The sequence below is a fragment of the Chrysemys picta genome, chromosome 2 (assembly GCF_011386835.1).
Source record: "Chrysemys picta bellii isolate R12L10 chromosome 2, ASM1138683v2, whole genome shotgun sequence".
NCBI lineage: Eukaryota > Metazoa > Chordata > Testudines > Emydidae > Chrysemys > Chrysemys picta.
In genome coordinates this window covers 117940988-117962547 of record NC_088792.1, presented here as the reverse complement: position 1 = coordinate 117962547, position 21560 = coordinate 117940988, and the positions used below count along the sequence as shown (strand labels likewise).

At 43.8% G+C, this 21560-nt stretch overlaps 1 protein-coding gene across 16 annotated transcripts in view; it reads right to left on the bottom strand.

Annotated features, from left to right (window-relative positions):
* The window catches only part of RECK (reversion inducing cysteine rich protein with kazal motifs), a 141368-nt gene that overhangs the window by 53964 nt on the left and 65844 nt on the right, over positions 1-21560 (bottom strand). For all 16 annotated transcript variants that reach the window (XM_005292626.5, XM_042841818.2, XM_042841814.2 and 13 more), the window contains 6 exons: positions 20279-20312; positions 18233-18430; positions 17638-17905; positions 14645-14824; positions 12977-13189; positions 151-287 (listed from right to left, as the gene is read on the bottom strand). In XM_005292626.5, coding sequence (XP_005292683.2) covers positions 151-287; positions 12977-13189; positions 14645-14824; positions 17638-17905; positions 18233-18430; positions 20279-20312 — 1030 coding nt within the window. The remainder of the gene's footprint in view (positions 1-150; positions 288-12976; positions 13190-14644; positions 14825-17637; positions 17906-18232; positions 18431-20278; positions 20313-21560) is intronic.

Sequence of the window (21560 nt, the reverse complement as noted above, 5' to 3'; positions counted from 1 at the left end):
CATGCTGGGGTTCTGGTCCAATATATTAGATGAAACACTTTCAGCTGAACAATTTCATGTGATTCCATTTTAAAAAAATGAAATACCAATTTTTAGACTTCAAAAGCATTTTACAATCCAACCCTGTTGCACAGATATTTTGGTACTTACTAAGGTATGTATCCAAAGGGATACAGTTCTCAAAGTCATCTGTTGGCGACAGAAGTTCACAAATGCTTTCAGCTGTGTGGCCCTCAGGAAATTTATTTTGGTCTCCACATTTCTTGAGAATTTCCACACAATCTGATCTTCAGAGAAAATAAATAATTATACAAAATGAACACACTACTGGAGGGAAAAAATTTTTTTTAAAAGAAGCATAAAAAAATTAATTTCCCCCAATCATTTATACCATTCATCGCTCACAAACATACAGAGAGGTATAAATTTATGGTATGAAGATAGGAATTATAGAAACTTATTGCTGAAACTGCAGTTTTTTTCACCCTGGGTTTGGACAGTTTGTTTTGTAACTGTGCCAAAGCAAAAACAACAAGAAAACCACCAAAAACCTCTGTGACCTTAAGAGCCCCTTTATGTCAGCTGGCAAAGGGCGCACACACAGTTGTCAGGATATTTAGGCAAACAGTCTTGTAAGACAGTATATAAGAACTGGTCACACACTGGTCATGAATAACATTGTGTGATGTATGTACGGTTTCTGTATGAAATGTTATGTCTATGTGCTGGAAATGTTTCCTAAAATATGTTTTGGAGGCAGTGGATAAACAAGGCTGCCTTACGCAAAGGAAAAACAGTTACTAACCTTTCCATGACTGTTTGAGATGTGTTGCACATGCCCATTCCACTTTAGGTGTTTGTGCGCTCCAGTGAACAGTTGTCAGAAACTTTTTACCCCATCAGGGCAGGCCAAACAATCTCTGCTGCCTCACACACATCACATATGCATAAAGGGCTGAGCTGCCTCAGGCCCCGCTCAGTTCTTTCCTACCAGAACAAATCCAATAGAGAGGGGAAAGAGAGCAGGCCATGGAATGGACATGTGCAACACATCTTGAAGAACAACAGTTATGGAAAGGTTAGTAACTGTGATTGCACATGTCCATTCCACCGCAGATCACTCACTAGCAGTCTCATGTGGAGGTGGGTTCAGAATCCATTTGAACAGTGACTGGATGACCACTTGTCTAAATTTAGCATTGTCTCTAGATTGCCTTCCACTGTGCAATCTCTCAACAAACATGTGACATGACGACCAGGGTTGCCACTTTGAAAATGTCTAATATGTGCGCATGAACCAGGAAAAGGTCAGAAAAAGAGGCCATTTGAAATCTAGTCGAATGACCCAATACACTATCTGGCGGCTCCTCGTTAGTCAACTGTTAACATAGACAAATACAACTGGATATCCATGAAAGTACTTTGCATGGAAACCAGACTGTCCTTCATTCTGTCTGCAAATGCAACAAAGAATTGAGACAAAGACCTGAAAGATTTAGTCAGTTCCAGATAAAACGCTAATACTCTTCTAACGTCTTGAGTATACAGTGTCTCCTCTCCCTTATCACCGTAAGGCTTAGGGAAGAAGGTCAGTAAGAAAACTACTTGGTTGATAAGAAAAGAGGAGACCACTTCTGTAAGAAAACTTTTATGGCAACAAAGGTAAATTTTATCTGTGTATAAAACCATATATGGAGAATGTGATACTAATGCCCTCAACTCCCCTATTCTCCTGGCCAATGTAATGGCAATTAAAAATGAAAAGTGTAACAGAGAGCAGGTTGCTAGAGGCTTGAAAGGAGGATCCATCCACTTTGTTAAAACTAAATTCAGACTTCAAGATGGATTAGGGCTTTATGTGTGTGGAAACATCCTATCCAAACCCTTTAAAAATCTTACAACCATCAGGTTAGAAAAAAGGGAGTGGTTATCCACAGAAGGATGAAATGCTGATACAGCTGCTGGGGGGACCTTAACTGAGCTAACTGCTAATCCTTGATGTTTCAGATACAAAAAAAAATGTTCCAGCACATAGAGAAGAGAAATCACTATCTCTTGCAGCAATATTTTCTCGTGAGGGGGTCCCTGATAGGGATGGGGAAGGGAAGGATGGAGTAGAAACAAAATGGAACATATATCCCACTTCCACTATGCTTAGAATCCATCCAACTGTTTTGATGTGGGCCAAGCACGATGGACGTGGAACAGGTAGTTTGCAAAAATTGAAAAGAAAAAGATATCACTCCCACAATTGACAGACTGCTCTCAACCTGCCCATCAACATGAGCTCCTGGAAGATGCCACCTGCCTTGGCAAACTAGCAGCAGCTGAAGCAGAGGGTAGTGGTGGGCATCTTTTTCCATCTCTGTTCTTTCTCCTTGGTAGTTCTTGGGCTCAAGGGGCAAACCGCTGAAAATGCTGAGATTGTTGAGGGTAGAAATCCTTCCACGTCCCTGCTGGGGTGTAAATTCCCAGGGATTTCAGGGTCACTCTAGAATCTGAGACCGATGGCCCTTTAAAGGGTAAGTCCCGTACTGTCCATAGCACCTCTTGAGGGAGACCAGAAGAGTGTAACCAGGATGAGTCTCATCATGATAGCAGAGGCCATGTTGCATACTGCAGTATCTGCTGCATTGACTCATCTGCAGAGCTGTTCTGATAACCAGCTTGCCTTCCTCTAATAAAGTCAGGAGCTCATTTCACTTCATCTGGGAGTTGGTCTTTGAACTTCGAAACAGCATCGGACAGGGTGAAATTGTAGCATCCCAGCAAAGTTTTCTGGTTTGCAATATGAAGCTATAATCCACCTGTAGAATAAAGCTTCTTCCCGAGTCATCATCTTGTCCTCTATATTTTTGGGGGTGGACGCCTGGTGGCCTTGCATTTCCTTTTCATTGGCTGCTGCCACTACAATGGAGCTTGGAGGAAGATAGTTATACAGGTGCTCAAATCCCTAAAAAGGGAAATAGTACCACTCTTTTTGCAGTTGTATTCAGGGAAGCTGGGGTCTGATAGAGGATCTTAGTAGGCTCTAAGATAGTTCTACAAATAAATGAGTCTATTTCAACTGGAGCCACAGAGGTCAGAATGTCTACCAGCTTGTGGGATTTTTCCTGGACCTCCTGTGGATGAATATCTAGGGCCATAGCCATCCTCCTCCACAGCCTTGATAAGTCTTAAAATAATCCAGAGGTAAAGAAATAGGCTCAATTACAATTGCCTCATCTGGGGATGAGGAAGAGAATGCTAATGGTACCAGGGCTAGTTCAGTTTGTGCTCCTCTTGCAGCTATTCGTGAGATGGATCATGACTCTCCTGAGTGCCAAACTCAGTACCAATGCTATGGTGCTTGTGGCAACGATGTTCCTGACACTCAATAGATGGAGAAGAGATAGCTCAATAGATGATTAGGAGGGAAACCCCACATGTTCTAAAAGGGCCACTGGTACAGCCCCCAACCCCAACTGTGAGTAACCCAAGGGTCCCTCCTATAAGCTTCCTGCTGGTACTGAGCCAGAAACCAGTTCAGGCAGGTAATATAGTCCTCCTGAGGTGAATGGATAAGCTGGGATACATAGGATCCCACTTCAGAGTTTGATTAGGAAAAAGACCAAGGTGGTGCCGTACCCATTGGTACTGCAGAAGGTGGCTCAAGCTCTGAAGAAAGGGGAGCTGGGGATACTACCTGCAGCTTTTTCCTGGACAGTACCAGCCTCACTGGTACCCTGATGGCCATGTGCAGTAGAGCTGCTCAATGCTGAGATGAAGTTGTTGGAGGCGGTACCTTTGGAGACAGTGCTGGGTGACACTGTTGAACCTCTGGTGATGACGCAACTGAGAGGTTCAACAACTCTCTCGCAGCCTCAAATGCCTTGAGTAGATAGTACCAGGAAAACACTCCGTAGTACTGCGATGTAAGAAGTTGCTGATGAAGGTGCTTCTGAAGCTGGTCTTGACAGGGCCACATTGTGCTTTGCAGTCAACGAACTCCGTTGTTTAGAAGTGTGCTCTGAGAAGTGCTTCCTCTTTGCATGCATTCCAGAGTCTTCAGAAGAGCTCATCCTCTTCAAGTCTTGTGATGACTCTAATACTGAGTCCGATTTCCAATGCTTCTTCTTCAGAACCAGTGATAGTGATCTGCTTCTTGGAACTCGTAATGCCAGAGATGTGCCACTGAGAGATGCAGAGGTCCTTGATACTTGGACAAGATAGAGGGCTCAGCACAGAGTCCATCACCAGACATTTTAACTTGGCGTCCCTGTCTTTTTTCAACAAGGCTTAAAGTTGTTACAAATGCCACACTTGCCTTACATGAGCCTCCCCCAAGCAAATAAGGCAGCTGGGGTGAGGGTCACTATCAGGCATAGCCTTACCGCAAGAGCAGCGGGTCTTGAAACTCAGAGAGCGCAGCATATCTCCAGTACCGGGACTGGTATCCAAACTGGGTGCCAGAACCACACAAAACAACTTTTTTATTTTCATTTTACTAACTAAACTAAATTAAACATGTGTACTATAAAAAGGTATTGAGAAAAAACTTCCAGAAGGACAGGGAGCTCTAACAACTATCACAGGCAGTAGGAAGGAGCTAAGCAGGCCTGGGGTACCTTGGCCTTCTATGCCTGTGTGATGTGCATGAGACAGCAGAGGGCGCTCAGGCCGACAGGTATTGCTAAGGGTAAAAACTCTGACAACTGTGCACTGATGCACACAAACATTTACAGTGGAATGCACATGTGCAATCACTTGAAGACGAGTGTGGATTTACCTTCTGCCTGGCTTCATTACAGACAGTGGACAAAGAAAGTACATTTACATATAAGGAAAAAAAGCAATTAGGCTAACGAGAGCTGGAGGAAACACCTGGGTGAGCACACTAGGGGAAACACCAGACTCTGAACCCCAGGAAGTCTTGGCTCTTTAGACAAAGACTATAGACTTTAGAAAATACAAGGGGAGGAAAAAGACATTCTAATTATCCATCACTTAGAGGACAAAGAGCCAGCATCCTCTCATTCTGTGACCGCTGGATTCTCCTACCCAACGGCTGATGGTACCGGTACCTTGAAGTAAGCAAGAAAGCTGTTTAATCCAAGTTGTAGCTTGCTAAAGTTACAGCTTCAACACTAGAAAGTGTGTTTTATTTTGTTTTGTTTGTAGCCATACCTGTCTCCTTTTCTCTTGCTTAGTATCACTTAAATCTATGTTCTTTATTAATACATTTATTCTAAGTTTTACTATAAATCATCTCAGTGCTGTTATAATGAAGTAAAGTGCAAGTCCTCAGCTAAACCGACAGGCAGGTGTGTGCACTGTCTCCTTGGGGGCAGAAAACTTAATTTCTGTAAGTGTTCAGTGAGAGGGACTGGACACAGCACAGAGACGTCCTAGGAAACTCAGGAACCTGTTCACTGATTTGCTGGTGAGGTGGACAGATCGGAGTGGCAAGGAGCTGACACATAATTTAAGCCCCAGAAAAACTCACTCTTGATGCTGCAGAGAGGTAACACAATGGCTTATGGTTCTGGGTGCTCTGCGGAGAGTGTCACAACCCCCCACATACTTAGCATGCATGTGGAGCTCAAAAAGAATGGTCATGTCTTCCTTTGCTGCTCCTATCAAAGGCGGTGGTTTTTCCCCTTTACTACTGATGTGGCCCACTCCTCACTTTCACTCTTAATGACTGGAAAGGGTGAGAACTAGGACAAGAGGACTCATCCAGCACCATTTGTGTGGGAATTATGGTACCCAGGGGTGATATCACCCAGAAAGCATCCACAGAGCATTGGCTGCAGTCAGAAGCCAATACCAGCCGGAAAATACAAACTGTGCTCCCTCAAGAGTGATTAAGAAAACTGAAAAGTTATTAGTACATGTGGGGAAATAAGGAAGCTAATGACAGAGAAAAAAAGATTATGGTGGAGAGAAAGCATGGGGACAGAAAACAAAGGGGACAGGAAAACAATAAAAGGGGAAAGAAAACAATGGAAAAAGAAGAGGAAGAAAATGTTCTGTATTTAAAAGAATGAAAGTGGGAGATGAAAGAAGACCAAAATCAAATGAAAGAATGGAGAAAAAACAATTTGAAGGTTAGTAAATTATGTTTTGTTACTTGTCTTACATTTGACTACAAACCCCCACACCAGGAAAGGGGATGATCACATCACTAAAAAAAGAAAAAGACGGTTACTCACCGTTGTAACTGTTGTTCTTCGAGATGTGTTGCTCATATCCATTCCATTAGGTGTGCGCGCGCCGCGTGCACGATCGTCGGAGAATTTTCTACCCTAGCAACACCGGTGGGTCGGCTGTGGAGCCCCCTAGAGTGGCGCCTTCATGGCGCTGAATATATACCCCAGCCGACCCGGCGCCCCCTCAGTTCCTTCTTGCCGGCTACTCCGACAGTGGGGAAGGGGGGCGGGTTTGGAATGGATATGAGCAACACATCTCGAAGAACAACAGTTACAACGGTGAGTAACCGTCTTTTCTTCTTCGAGTGCTTGCTCATATCCATTCCATTAGGTGACTCCCAAGCCCAACTTAGGTGGTGGGGTCGGAGTGAGACATTGCTGTGTGCAAAACCGCTGATCCGAATGCAGCATCGTCCCTGGACTGCTGCACTAGTGCATAGTGAGCTGTAAATGTGTGGACTGATGACCAAACCGCAGCTCTACAAATGTCCTGGATCGGAACTTGCGCCAGGAAAGCCGTCGAGGAAGCTTGGGCCCTCGTGGAGTGAGCGGTGAGGTGCGGTGCTGAGACACCTGCCAGGTCATAGCAAGTCCGGATGCAAGACGTAATCCAGGAGGATAGGCGTTGTGAGGAGACCGGTGAGCCTTTCATTCGGTCGGCCACTGCAACGAAGAGTTGCGTCGTCTTTCTAAAGTGCCTTGTGCGGTCAATATAGAAAGCCAGGGCCCTGCGTACGTCCAGAGAATGCAAACGTTGATCCTGGCGAGTAGCATGTGGTTTAGGATGAAAGACCGGGAGAAATATATCCTGGTTGATATGAAATGGAGAAACCACCTTAGGGAGAAAGGCAGGATGTGGACGAAGCTGCACTTTATCCTTATGGAAAACTGTGTAAGGGGGCTCGGATGTAAGCGCCCTGAGTTCAGAAACGCGCCTTGCTGAGGTGATGGCTACGAGGAAGGCTGTCTTCCAGGATAGGTACAAAAGTGAACAGGTGGCCAGTGGCTCGAATGGAGGACCCGTGAGCTTGGAGAGAACCAGGTTGAGGTCCCACGTCGGAACGGGCTGACGTTGTTGTGGGTACATCCGGTCTAAGCCCTTGAGGAATCTAACGACCATCGGGTTAGAGAATACCGAGGACGCGAGTTCTCCTGGGTGAAAGGCTGATATAGCGGCCAGGTGAACTCTAATTGAAGATATCGCCAACCCTTGCTGTTTTAGGGAGAGGAGATATTCCAATATGAGAGGAATAGGTGCCTGTAACGGGGACGTGGCTCGTTGTTCGCACCAACAGGAGAACCGCTTCCACTTGGCCAAGTATGTGGTCCGTGTTGAAGGCTTCCTACTGCTCAGCAGAATCTGTTGGACCGAGTGCGAGCATTGTTGCTCTGCCTGGGTGAACCATGGAGCAACCACGCCGTGAGGTGGAGTGATTGCAGCTCGGGGTGACGCAGCCGGCCGTGGTCCTGCGAGATGAGATCTGGACATAATGGAAGCGGGATCGGTGTCTGAACCGAGAGTTCCAACAGTGTGGTGTACCAATGTTGTCTCGGCCACGCTGGAGTGATCAGAATTACCTGTGCCTGGTCTCTGCGCAATTTGAGCAGTACCTTGTGGACCAGAGGAAACGGAGGGAAGGCATAAAACAGGTGGTCTTTCCAGGGAAGGAGAAACGCATCCGAGAGGGAGCCCGGAGCTCGACCTTGCAGGGAGCAGAACACGTGGCATTTCCTGTTGTCTCGAGAAGCAAACAGGTCTATCTGGGGAAACCCCCACTTCTGGAAGACGGAATGTATGATGTCCGGACGGATGGACCACTCGTGCGTCTGAAAGGACCTGCTGAGTCGGTCCGCTAAAGTGTTCTGGACTCCAGGGAGGAACGATGCCGTGAGATGGATTGAGTGGGCGATGCAGAAGTCCCACAGGCGAATGGCCTCTTGGCATAGAATTGACGAACGTGCTCCTCCTTGCTTGTTGATGTAAAACATGGCCGTGGTGTTGTCGATGAGAACTAACACACAACGGCCACGTAGGAGATTGAGAAATGCCTGGCACGCCAGGCGCACCGCCATCAGTTCCCGAACATTGATGTGCAGGGCTAGCTGGGGTGCAGTCCACAGGCCCTGGGTATGGTGTTCGTTGAGATGGGCGCCCCAACCCAGAGATGAAGCGTCTGTGACCAGGTGCAGAGAGGGTTGTGGGGCGTGAAATGGCATCCCCTCGCAAACCACATTGTGATCTAGCCACCAGGTGAGGGTCCCGAACTCGGTCCTGATCTCCGTGACCACCATGTTCAGGCTGTCCCGATGTGGGCGGTATATCGATGACACCCAGGTCTGGAGTGGGCGAAGCCGAAGTCTGGCATGCCTGGTTACGTACGTGCAGGAAGCCATGTGGCCCAGCAGGGTGAGGCACGACCTCACCGTGGTAGTTGGGAAGGCCCTGAGCCCTTGAATGAGGCTCGTGATGGTACAAAAGCGGTTGTCTGGCAGGATGGCTTGTGCACGTCTGGAGTCTAGGACTGCGCCGATGAATTCTATTCTCTGGGTAGGTTCTAGAGTGGATTTGTCCTTGTTGAGTAGGATGCCCAACTCGTTGAATGTGTGCACTATTATGTGGACGTGAGCTCGAACTTGCTCTTTGGTGCGACCGCGTACCAGCCAGTCGTCTAGGTACGGGAACACCTGTATCCCTTGCCGATGAAGGTACGCTGCCACGACAGCCATACATTTCGTGAACACTCTTGGGGCCGAGGATAGGCCGAAGGGAAGGACCGCAAATTGATAGTGCACCTTGCTTACCACGAATCGCAGGAAGCGTCTGTGGGGCGGGTAAATTGCAATATGAAAGTATGCGTCTTTCATGTCGAGGGCGGCGAACCAGTCTCCAGGATCGAGGGAAGGGATAATGGCCCCCAAAGAGACCATGCGGAACTTCAACTTTACTACGAATTTGTTGAGTCCGCGCAAGTCCAAGATGGGTCGCAGACCTCCTTTGGACTTGGGGATCAGGAAGTAACGGGAATAAAATCCCCTGCCCCTTAACTCTACTGGAACCTCCTCTATGGCCCCCATAGCAAGGAGCGTGGAAACCTCCTGTATAAGAAGTTGCTCGTGAGAAGGGTCCCTGAAGAGGGACGGGGAAGGGGGGTGGGAGGGGGGGATTGAAGAAAACTGGATAGCGTATCCCCTCTCCACCGTGCGAAGGACCCAACGGTCCGAAGTTATAAGGGACCAAACACGGTGGAAGTGGGAGAGGCGATCCCGAAAGGAGGGGGCTGGATCCTGGGGGATGACTGGGGCGCCGTCCTCGACCGCACCTTCAAAAGTTCTGCCTGGGGCCTGCGGGTGGCCTTGGTGGCCCTTGGTTCTGACCAGGTTGAGGGCCGGTCCACCTTCTTCTACCGCCTCGCCCCCGCCTCCGGGCAGAGTCCTGTCTCTGACGAGGTGGGGGGGGGGGTAGAAGCGCTGAGGCTGAGGCCTAAATGGCCTGCGCTGAGGACCCGCAACATGCATCCCCAGGGAGCGCATGATTGTCCTGGAGTCCTTGAGGCTCTGCAGGCGAGAGTCCGTCTTCTCCGAGAACAACCCCTGTCCTTCAAAGGGCAAATCCTGCAGGGTTTGTTGCAACTCAGGGGGCAAACCCGAAACTTGGAGCCAGGAGGTCCTCCGCATAGCGATACCTGAAGCCAGGGTTCTCGCAGCCGAGTCCGCTATGTCCATGGAGGCCTGTAAGGAGGTCCGAGCCACCTTCTTACCCTCCTCTACCAAGGCCCCAAACTCCTCCCTGGACTCTTGGGGAACCAATTCCTTGAACTTCCCCATAGAGTTCCAGGAATTAAAGTTGTAGCGGCTCAGGAGCGCCTGCTGGTTAGCCGCTCTAAGTTGCAGCCCTCCGGCTGAATAAACTTTACGGTCAAACAAATCGAGGCGCTTAGCCTCCTTCGATTTGGGCGCTGCGGCCTGTTGACCGTGGCGCTCCCTTGCATTCACTGATGACACCACCAGTGAACACGGCTGGGGATGGGTATACAAGTACTCGTAGTCTTTGGAGGGGACAAAGTACTTTCTTTCCACCCCTCTCGCTGTGGGTGGGATAGAGGCAGGAGTTTGCCATATCGTAGTGGCGTTAGCCTGCATCGTGCGGATCAGGGGCAACGCCACTCTTGATGGGGCATCCGCCGCGAGGATATTTACAATGGGGTCCTGCACCTCCACTATCTCCTCCGCCTATAGGTCCATATTACGGGCCATCCTACGTAAGAGGTCCTGATGAGCCCGAAGATCTATTGGGGGTGGACCTGTGCACGACGTGCCCGCCACTGCCTCATCCGGAGAGGAAGAGGAAGATGCCTCCGGTGGTAAGGGATCCAAGGGAGGGTCCTGGTCTCCCTGTTCCTGGGCCGGAGCATCACCTGCCCTTGGGTCCAGGACGTCAGGTGGTGCGGACACGGAAGCCTCCATGCCCCCTGGAGGAGGGCGAGAGATGGTGGACTCTGGGGCCCTTCTATCAGAGTGACCCGAGCGAGAGGTTGAAGTTATTGGAGCCCCTTGCGCCTGATGGTACGCCCACGGGGTCCAGAACGACCAGTGAGATGGGCCATGAGCAGGGTCCTCTGCTACCTCCTGCCAATGGCCTATATCTTGCTCCTCGGCTTGCCCCTGAGGGGGGTATGCCGATCTCGATACGTCCTCAGAGGAGCGAGACACCGATCTCGATGGCCATGGCGGTGCCGACTGCGCCGAGACGAATCCCGTGGGATACGGTGCCGCACGGTGCCGGTCTGGAGATGTTCTCTCTCTACGCGGTGCCGGCGATCGGTGCCGAGATCGCGATCGGTGCCGATGACCTCGCCGGTGCCGGGAGTCGGATCTGGACCTGGACGATGACCTGGAGTAGGCCCGGTGCCGGGAGCGGCCTCTCGACGTCGAGCGTCGATCGTATCGGTGCCGAGAACTACGTCTCGATGTCGATCGGTGCCGACGATCATAGCGGTGCCGAGACATAGAGCGGTGCCGCGACGATGATCTTGGCCGCGAGTACGACCGGTGCCGAGGTGATATCCGGCGCCGGGACTGCGAGCGGCGTGGGGACCTGCTTCGGGACCTGGACCGGTGCCGTGGTTCCAGCCCCTGCGATGGAGGGCGCATCAAGGCAGGTTTCCCCCTAGATTGGACCGGACGAGTCAACGGTGCCGGTGGTTGGGGCGGTGCCGGCTCCATGAGAGCGATCAAGTCTCTCGCCGTCGCGAAGGTCTCTGGGGTCGACGGGAGGCACTGTATCACCGCCGGTCGCGGTGGTGACCCTGTCTGCACCGGACTCAACGGCCTCGGAGCCGGAGTCGACGGTGCTGGAGGCACCTGTTTTCGGTGCTCCACAGGCGGACGCGGCTCTACCATTGGCACCGGGGGAGCCGGCGTCTTCGGCACGGAGGTCCCCGTCTTATGGGATTTTTTATGTCCCGGGGATAATGAACGGCGCCGAGGGACTTGCTGTGAGTGCGGTGCCGACGAGGTCCGGTGCCGTGGAGGCTTGTCCGACGTGGTCGGAATGGTCGGTGCCGCCGGGGCACTGCGCACCGAGGTGCTAGGTGCCGGGGCCTGACGCGCCGATGGAGCGTCCGGGCTAAGTGCCGCCTCCATAAGGAGTTGCCGGAGCCGAAAGTCCCGCTCCTTCTTGGTCCTCGGTCTGAAGGCCTTACAGATCTTGCACTTATCTGTTTGATGGGACTCTCCCAGGCACTTCAGACACGAGTCGTGCGGGTCACTCATTGGCATAGGCTTAGCGCAGGAGGCGCACTGTTTGAAGCCGGGAGCCTTGGGCATGAGCCCGGCCACGCGGACGGGGGAAAAAGGGGAGACAACCCCCTTAATCCCCTTCAACTATATAACAACTATAAACAAAGTGAATAACCAACTATTTAACTATAAACAATTAGAACTATAACTATAACTGTGAATAACTGAATAAGCTAGGGAGAGTGGAGAACAGCTACGCCGCGCTCCACAGTTCCAACGACCGTCAGGGGCGGTAAGAAGGAACTGAGGGGGCGCCGGGTCGGCTGGGGTATATATTCAGCGCCATGAAGGCGCCACTCTAGGGGGCTCCACAGCCGACCCGCCGGTGTTGCTAGGGTAGAAAATTCTCCGACGATCGTGCACGCGGCGCGCGCACACCTAATGGAATGGATATGAGCAAGCACTCGAAGAAGAAGAGAATATTTCTACTGAATGCAATTCAGGTAGGAGATGAAGAGTTTCCACTCTCCCCCAGTTCAAGCATTGCAGGGATCAAGAAAAAACAGACATGAAGTAGTCTTGCAGGGAAATGGTTATATATAATATATATAGTTTAGTCTGCCTAGGAGAGGCAGAATGGTCTAATGGAAAGAACACTTTCCTGGGAATCAGAAGACGTGGGTCTTCTCCAATTGTTACACTGAAATGCTGTGTGACCTTGGACAAGTTTCTTCTGCACCACTGTTTGCCCTTCCAACCTCGGTCTTGTCTATTTATATAGGTAAAGCAGGATGTAAAAACCTGAAAAAATGATCTTTATAATAGAAACACAGAGAGATTCTTCTCTACACTCTATTCAGGTAAGGGCTTAGGACTTTCAACTCCCATTGACTTTACTGGAAGTACATCAACTATTCAATATCACATTCCTTCTGTGTTAGCCTTTTCTAAGGCAAGTCAAACCCAGTACTATAGTAGATTGTGGTTTTGGTTTATATGTAAACTGAAAAACTACTGAAGTTAAAAAGACTTATGAATGTACTTACTTGCAGATAATACTTCCTCTAGATTTACTATGACAAGGTTTAATCTGCAGTGAGCAAGCAATTGCCTTCCATGTTTCTGGTTGGCATTTTTTAATGTCAAGAACAGGAATGTTTATAAATGGCATCTTAATACTTCCTTTCTCCCAAAGCTTCATGTCATTCATGGCTCCTTGGTCTGACTGAGCATTGCAGCTTCTAAAAAGTTCTGTTGGTCTTAAAGGAAAAAGTTAATACAGCATCTTTATACAGAAGGGAAAAAATAAATTTACTTTATACAACAAATTCTAGAACCCTATGCTATGTGTCATAGTGGTATAAAAGACAATTGTGAACACCTGAAAGGAAATGATTTTTAAAAATCATTTCAAGAAGCTACCTTAAAAGTAACAAAAATGAGAAAATAAAGTGTTCAAAGGATTTCACCTGTTGTGTCTATATCATTATCTGTAATTCCTAGACAAAGATGGAGGGATCTAACTCAGTGACAGACTTTCATATATACACATTTAAAATTGTTGATGTATTCATTAGTGACCCTGTACCTTATTTTTACATATATTATTTAATTATATAAGGGACGAGGTTAAAAACAAATACATTCGTATTCTTTCAGAGCACATTCACCACCACCACAATCTGCTGGGAAAATTCAATTTTTTTTAAAAAAGCTCCCTGAATATAACTCTGATTTTTACATTTCTGAAAGAATAAGAATTCTGAAAAAGAACAGATTATGAGACATTCTAGTGCTCTCTCAGGAAAATTTTAAAATGTAATATGAAAAACTATTTTTTTGGCTACATTTTGCAATATATGGTGTACAGTATTTAAGATAACCCAGGTTTTTTTGCTTTTAAGAACTGAAGGTTTATTTATAAATTGACAATTTGGTCTCCGAAATATTTCAAAACTAAAAAAATCATGAAAATAATAAAAAAGATCCAGGTTTTGTTTCATAAACGGCAGAGCAATGAATTTTAAGAACGTTTGTAGAAACGTTTTCTTCAGGGCTGGCTCCAGCGTTTTTGCCGCCCCAAGTGGCAAGAAAAAAAAAAAAAAAGCCGTGGTCGGCAGCACTTCGGCGGCAGCTCTACCACTGCCACGTCATTCTTTGGCGGCAATTCCACGGCAGAGCCTTCCCTCTTAAAAAAAAAAAAAAAAAAAAATCACTGAGGGACCTGCTGCCGAAGAGCCGGACGTGCCACCCCTCTCCGTTGGCCGCCCCAAGCACCTGCTTGCTGTGCTGGTGCCTGGAGACAGCCCTGGTATTCTTATGTGTAGAACTAGATACATATCTAGAACTTGATACATCTCTAAAACAAAACAACAATGAGCAAGTAATGTCTATTTGTCTGTACAAGGAACAGTCGGGAAAACATTTTACTAACGAGCAGCAAGATTTTACTATACACATGAACTTTTATTCCAATCAGCTGCATCATGATAGCACTGAATATGTCTTTCTGAAGTGTGCTTTGTGTTTCTAAATTAAACACTTTCTCAAAAACCTTTCTAAAGAGATTTTACTTAATGATTAAATAAAAAAAAGTCACTGATTACAAAACAATCTTTGGAAAAAAAACACCGATAACATGAAGAATATTAATCTGAAAAAAATTTATTCAACACAGGAATTGCTTTATGAAATATTTAATACATTTCTCCTACCTGTTATTAAAATTAGTGCAGTAAGTGAGATTTCTACAGCCCAGCTGACAAGGTTCGCGTACATCTGCTAAACAGGTCAACATGGAAACTTCAACTGGGCTGTACTCACAAATGCGATCAAATTCTTGCCAACTCTGTGTATTGCCCCAGCTTGTGCTATAAAGTTTAGTGCACAACTCCCTGAAAAACAAATTAAAATAAAAGCAATTTTTCAGAAGTCTCGTACCATACAAAAAGAAACTACTGGTCCTCATTATGAAAACCCACATCCTTCAAAATTCTCACTGAAGTTTTTGGTTTTTGACATCCAGACAATTTGCAGGATTGGGCCAATATGTGGATGCAGACAGACCATTCAGATGTTCTTCAGAGTGCGGAGCTTTCCTTTAAAAAGCAAAGTAACCGTCTAGCTGTGATGCTTGTGAAGAAAATGTCAAAATGTGAAGTGGGTACAACCAATGCAAAGATACCTACTGAAGTTTGCAGAGAGCCTGAAACAGTAACCCTGAGGTGAGAATCGCCCCACCCATTTCTGTGGGTGATAACTCAGATGGCAATAAGGAGGGGAAAATTTCTAACCCCATCCCTCAATTTCAGGTTATATACACTCGTGTCCAAAATGGGGAGCAAGAGAAGATGTCTGTCTTCCACCAGTACCCAAAGCTTGAGGCAGTTCAGCTGTTTTCATGGTCCAAAAATATCTACACCACTTTACACACATCTTGGGTGGCAAACACTACAGCTCTCCCTTACCCAGCTGTCAAGAACCTCCAACTTCCCCTCCCAGACGACTACAATACAATTCCACATTGAAATATAAAAATCTGCAGCGTATTGAAAAACTGAAGGCAGACTAAAATAAATTGAGAATTTAACACCAATTTAAGTAAATAACAGAAGAGATACTATATTGATTGTTCTGCACTGTATTGTTCTATCTTGGAGGAGAAGCAGCATTGCATAATTCCAGGACATCTCTCCATTATAAGATCCTGTTTTCAGTTGCTTATAACTTTGCCAAACATACCCATTTGGGATGAAGTTTTACATATTTTATGTCTCCCTCAGGCAGAATTTTTTTTAGAAAATTTCAGTCAAAACAGTTTAGCTGTTCAGAGAAGGAGATTGGGGGGAGGGGGGAACACACTGTTTTACCCACGTTAAACTCTGGTGACCTTTTTTGAGAACAGCTCTAGCACCTGCATGCTTTGGAGCAGGGACTTGAAATTTGGCTAAGGAGGTGATCTTTCTATCAGGGTTGTGTATTTTGCCATCTCCATGAAAATTCACCCAAATTTTGCCAAGTTATAAGCCATTGAAAAAAATTACAGTTTGTACATGCTCAGTAGATTTCTTCAGTTTTATCAGCTAAAATTGCTGACAGAACATGCTCAAGTTTTTTACATTTCTAGTGTGGAACAGACTGCGCATTCACCATCCCCACAGAGCATCCTCTTACATAGAAAACTAAGGTTGTATAAGCAACTTTATTTCTGGCATTTCCTGATTTTTGATTGCTTGACTCTGCAACCTTAATAATGTTCTTTTAACATTATCACAGCTTGAAAGCCTAATGAAAAATCATTAAATTAGCCATAAGCATTGAATCTTTCAGGTATTTGAGTCTTTGCCCAAACGCATGTTAAAATAAAGCGAAAACATTAAGGCTAAATTCACTGATATCACTGAAGGTGTTTCTGAATCATATGAATTCCAAAAAACCCCAAAACAGATACTGGTGAAAAGTTGTTGCCTTTTTTTTTTTTTTTTTAATAAATACATGCAAAGAATCTTCTAAACGTCCAAATCAGTTTTGCTCATAAAATTTGCAAATAAAAAATTTGCAAATGGGTAATCTCTTGCTGAGCTTAGATATTACACCATAAATTAAGTGGCTTTGCAGGCAAACATTTAATTTGGAAAGAAATAGTGGCTTATTATTGAAATCTTACCTACTATACCTACAGTTTTAACCAAATTTAATAAATAACAGCTGAGAATCAAATACAGAGGGAAAACTGAATGGAACATTTATAGAAGTTCCAAGCAAATAGACAAAAAAAAATCTCAAAATATACATTGAATTCAAAAGTGAATTTGTGGTTTACTGCAACTATTTGGGGTCCGCTTTCTGTGGACATTAACACACTTAAACTTTATTATGGCAAATGTTTGCAAAAAACATTTTTTAGCTTGAATATCTGCCACAAGCAAATTTCAAATGGTTAATGATTGTAAAATTCACAACTGACACTTAGGTTACATAGTATTGTTTCTGTAATCTCACTGGATGATTTAGCTCTCCAACATGGGGTAAACTGGGATTATTATAAATTACTACATAATTTGTACAATAATTTAGGTAACCTATGTCACAAACTACACAATTATGTTTAATTGTTTCAATTCATGAATCATTTTAATAATTACAAATTAATTATTCAAGCATTAAATGGTATATGGACATATGAGACCAGAAAAGACTCATGCTATTAGAATAAATTGTATGTTGTGAACTGTTTGCTCAGTTCTAATTCAGAATCACTACACAGCTTTCACTGGTAAAGGCCATATTGGCAAGTTTTTCAAGCATATATTTGTGGTGGGTCAAATTGGAAAAAGATATGTAGTTGAAGCTATTCTTCCCCCATTAATTCTTATCAGCAACTAAATGCCCCACTTCATCCTGCCCCAGTATCTGCCACTGCACTCAGCTGCCATTGATACAGCATATTCATTGCGTGTTTCTCCTAAATTTGGTTGGTACTCACCTGAGATAAAAGGAATAGCTCTCGCCTGAAAGATATTGTTTCATGAAAGTTAAGACTGGAGCACAGGATGACTGACATCATGGAGGAGCCAATTTGCTGAACTTCTACAAACCACCCCAATTTGAAACTTGAATGAGAACATCTGTCACCTGGGAAGCTTCTGGAGCATTTTCACTGTTAATTATTTATAACGAGGGAGGGGTAACAAAAAAGGCTACTGACCTACATGTGGACGTGTTTGCTTTAGAACAGCAATGCAATTTAGCCCCATCAAGGCCTGTTGAAGGAGGAGGATGCACAGTGACGCCAGGGTGAACAGACCTTGAACTCTCAAGAAAACACTGCCAAAGTGGATCTTGAGGCAGAGGCATTGTTTTACATCCTTCTATAAGTCCATCAACAATTTCAAGTTCTGTTTTCTTTGACATCAGAATCTTTTTACAAGCACTTTGGCAGGTATAATCTTCTGCTCTGTCACAGCAATACAAACCTAAATATTCAAAAGAATAAAAATTGTCATCTATCAGCGGCAGCTATGTAATGACAACAACAAATGTATTCTTTATGATGGTGCTTTACATTAAGACATGTTGATAAACATTTTTAAATAAAATCAACAATGGCAAGCAGATGCTTCTTTAGCTTTAAATACTAGCAGACTGAACCCTCTGAAGAAAAGCAGAGAGTGATCTATGGCATTAATAGATTATAACAATTAACATTCACTCCAAAATCTAACAATATATTATATATTCCATTTCAATAATTTTTTTTTATTTTTGAATGTTATAAAAGCATTTTATAACGTTTTACTTACTATCTGTAGGGTTTCTCATTGGATATGACTGTGTGTAGTTGTTCACGCAGTGTATTAACTGAGGGCTAATAGAGGCACAGTAACTTTCAACTGCTTTTATTTGTGAAGGACCAGGAGAAGAGTCTGTCCGAAAAATTGCTTGACAATATTCCCGGCAGTTTGTATGATGTCCTGCATAACTGCAACAAACTGATCCCACTGGAAACACATGAAAAAACAACTGTGTGTTCCTGTGCACATAAATATATAAAAACAACATACGTACTCCACCAATAAATTCACTTAAAGATTTAGAATGACATTCATACTACTTACTATTCTAAAAAAGGACCCCATTTTTGCAAACTCTACTAAAATAATTATCAGACACATGGAAATTGTGTGTGTCTGCAGGCTGGTAAAGGGGCCAATATTTTCTGGGCTTTCCAAGGGTGGAAAAATCCTTATAGCTAGTGTTGGGCTCGAGAGAGTTTTGGTGACACAGTCAGATTCTAGTTTCAGTTATTTTGCTTTTACATATTTGTAATACAACCATACATGTATTGTAGTACAATTAGAATATACACACTAAGGACTAAAGAGAGAAGCTGACCCCTGTAACCTATAGGATAGCTTAGGTTAAGAAATAAGCAGAAGTTAGGTTTGGGGCCTAAGTGTAGAGGGTTCTGGAAAATGGAAGTTGCTAGTTTGAGAAAGTTAGAGATAAATTAGAGATACAGTGTTATGGGAAAGTAAAAGTTAGCAGGAACATGACCCAGGGTAATGTTACCATTATGGTTTGCTTATAACAAGCTTGAGCAAGCTTTTTAATGATTGTTTTTAAGAATTGTGGATGTTTTATTAAAATGCTATCTGTATTGATAGTATGGGAAGGACTTTGGCCCAGATGTTAATTTAAATAATGTGTGATGTAAAGAGCCAATAAGGAGGCGGCAAATTATCCTATGGGGCAGTTTAATGTTAATTAGTATTATAACAGATTATAAAAGGAGTAGTTTTGCTAATTGCAAGAGCGCTCCAATTAACATCAAAAAGGATACCACTAGGTTCCAGGAATATAAAACTGTACTTCAGTCAGTGGACTGATCACCCATTAATAAACTCAAAGATGAAAAATTTCAGAGTAGCAGCCGTGTTAGTCTGTATCCGCAAAAAGAAGAACAGGAGGACTTGTGGCAGTCTCTAAGGTGCCACAAGTCCTCCTGTTCTTCTTTTTAAAGATGAAAAAGCGCAAGTATAATTGTTGTATTGTGTAAGAGATAATTGCATGCCTGTTTAACTAATCATTTTCCTTTTAAATAAAGGTTGGTTTTATCAAAGTGTCAATCAGTGATCTAAATAATTTTTTCTGTAACCGACCTAGATCTTGGAACCTGAAAACTAGTTGGGTTTTATTGCACTCTTATCTTTAACAACTTAATATTAATTGGGAACATTTCAACATAAAAGTTACAAAAGGTTACACCCCAATTCAAAAAACCAGAGATCGAATAAATCTGGCTCATTCACATAAAAATATTTGTTGCCACATTATTAAATACACATAGACACTTCCTGGGAAATGTTTTATGAAGAGAGAATTCCATGTGTGTACCTTTTATCATTTCTTCCCCTCCATCTTTTTTCTACTAATAGAGACATTTGTGGCAAGACAGTAACTTTGTTGATTGAAGTTTCATCTATGCCTGTTACTTATTTTTCACTTTAAATCATAAAATGGAGTAAAGTAGCAGAAACAGATGAACTTCTAAGAAACTGTTCAAATACCCCTAGTAATAAAAATGTTAAAGATAAACAAATATAGATATTTACATCTAAACTAAATATATATACAAAAATACACACAAAGCCTGATCCTGCAAACACTTAAGCATATAACTTTACTCATGTGAATAGTCCCATTTATTTCACTCATGAGCTCCCTCCCACACACCCGCACCCACATCCCTTGTAGGTGTAGGGGTATAAATACTGAGAATACAGAAGGGAAAATAAAAATGGACAGAAATAAATATTAATAAATTTAACTATATAGAGAATACTTACTCTCATTTCTGTTAATGCAACTAAAAAGAGCATTCTGTAAACAAAACAAAAAACAATTACCAAAAAACAAAGCATTTCACATAGCAATAAAAGTGTTCAGCAATTTCTTAACATTACACATTATTTGTTTAACAAAATGGAATTCATTAAAGAAACATTCTACGGTTAACTTGTGTTTAAATAGCAGAAGTAGAAGTGTATAATAGATAAAAGGGCATATTTGCTTAAAAAATAAGGAAATGAGGTAAATAAAAAGAATTTAAAAGACCATGTATCATTCCAAATTCTTTTTGCATATTTTAATGGAACATATAGGAAGGTTAATCACCTAGACAGAAAGATCTTCATAAACTACCTCAAAGATAAGGAATAGGATATACAAAGACAATATTAATGATTGTTAATTTAGGGACAAATCCTGCAGTCTAAATTCACACAGAAATCCATGGGAGTTTAGCCCGCATAAGGAATCAGCCTGCATGGCAGGCTAGGGCCCTCAGTGAGTCCTATCCTTTGGAGGCAAATGAAAGTACAAAGAGCAGGAAAAATTAAAAAAAAAAACATTTACAAGTTCATTTGACATGACAGTTATAGTACAGAACAACAATATTACTGTCACCAAAAACTTTAAAAAATTATATTTTAAAAGTTCAGTGGACATACGAAGAAAGTGTTTTCTCATCTAAAATGAGAAAGAGAAGTCTTGTGTGCAAACACAAAATGGACACATAGAAACTTGACAATGACATGGCTTACTACTTAAAATGAGTAACTAGGTTGCCGGCAGATTTTGTATTCTAATCCCAAATAAGCAAGTGAGGAAAGTCACATGACTTCATTGCAAGGCGAGCCTTCAAAGCAGTAAGCCATATTGGCCACCTCGGCCTGTGTTTACAGACATGAATAAGTAATCAGCTCTTACGGACATGAATAAGTAGTTTGTGTGTACAGAACATTTAGATGCTGATATTACTTAGGCAATAGGGTGTAATTATCTAGTTTTAAAATTGATCTTCATAAATTTATAATTTGGATCATAAAATGGAGTTGCCTGCAATAACAGAACGTAGACGCAGTGTACTGTGAGGTGACTTCAATTCCCATATTCTTATGTTCCCATAAAAAAAAAAAAAAACCATTCACTGAATTTACTCCTAAATGTAAAACGTTTGGCTAATTTTTTGTCACATGGAGGCAAAGTTCTGAGCATCTGATTAATATATGAGTATAACCAATTATCATGTATGCCAACACAATTACAAAATCATGTGCTTCTTCCAGC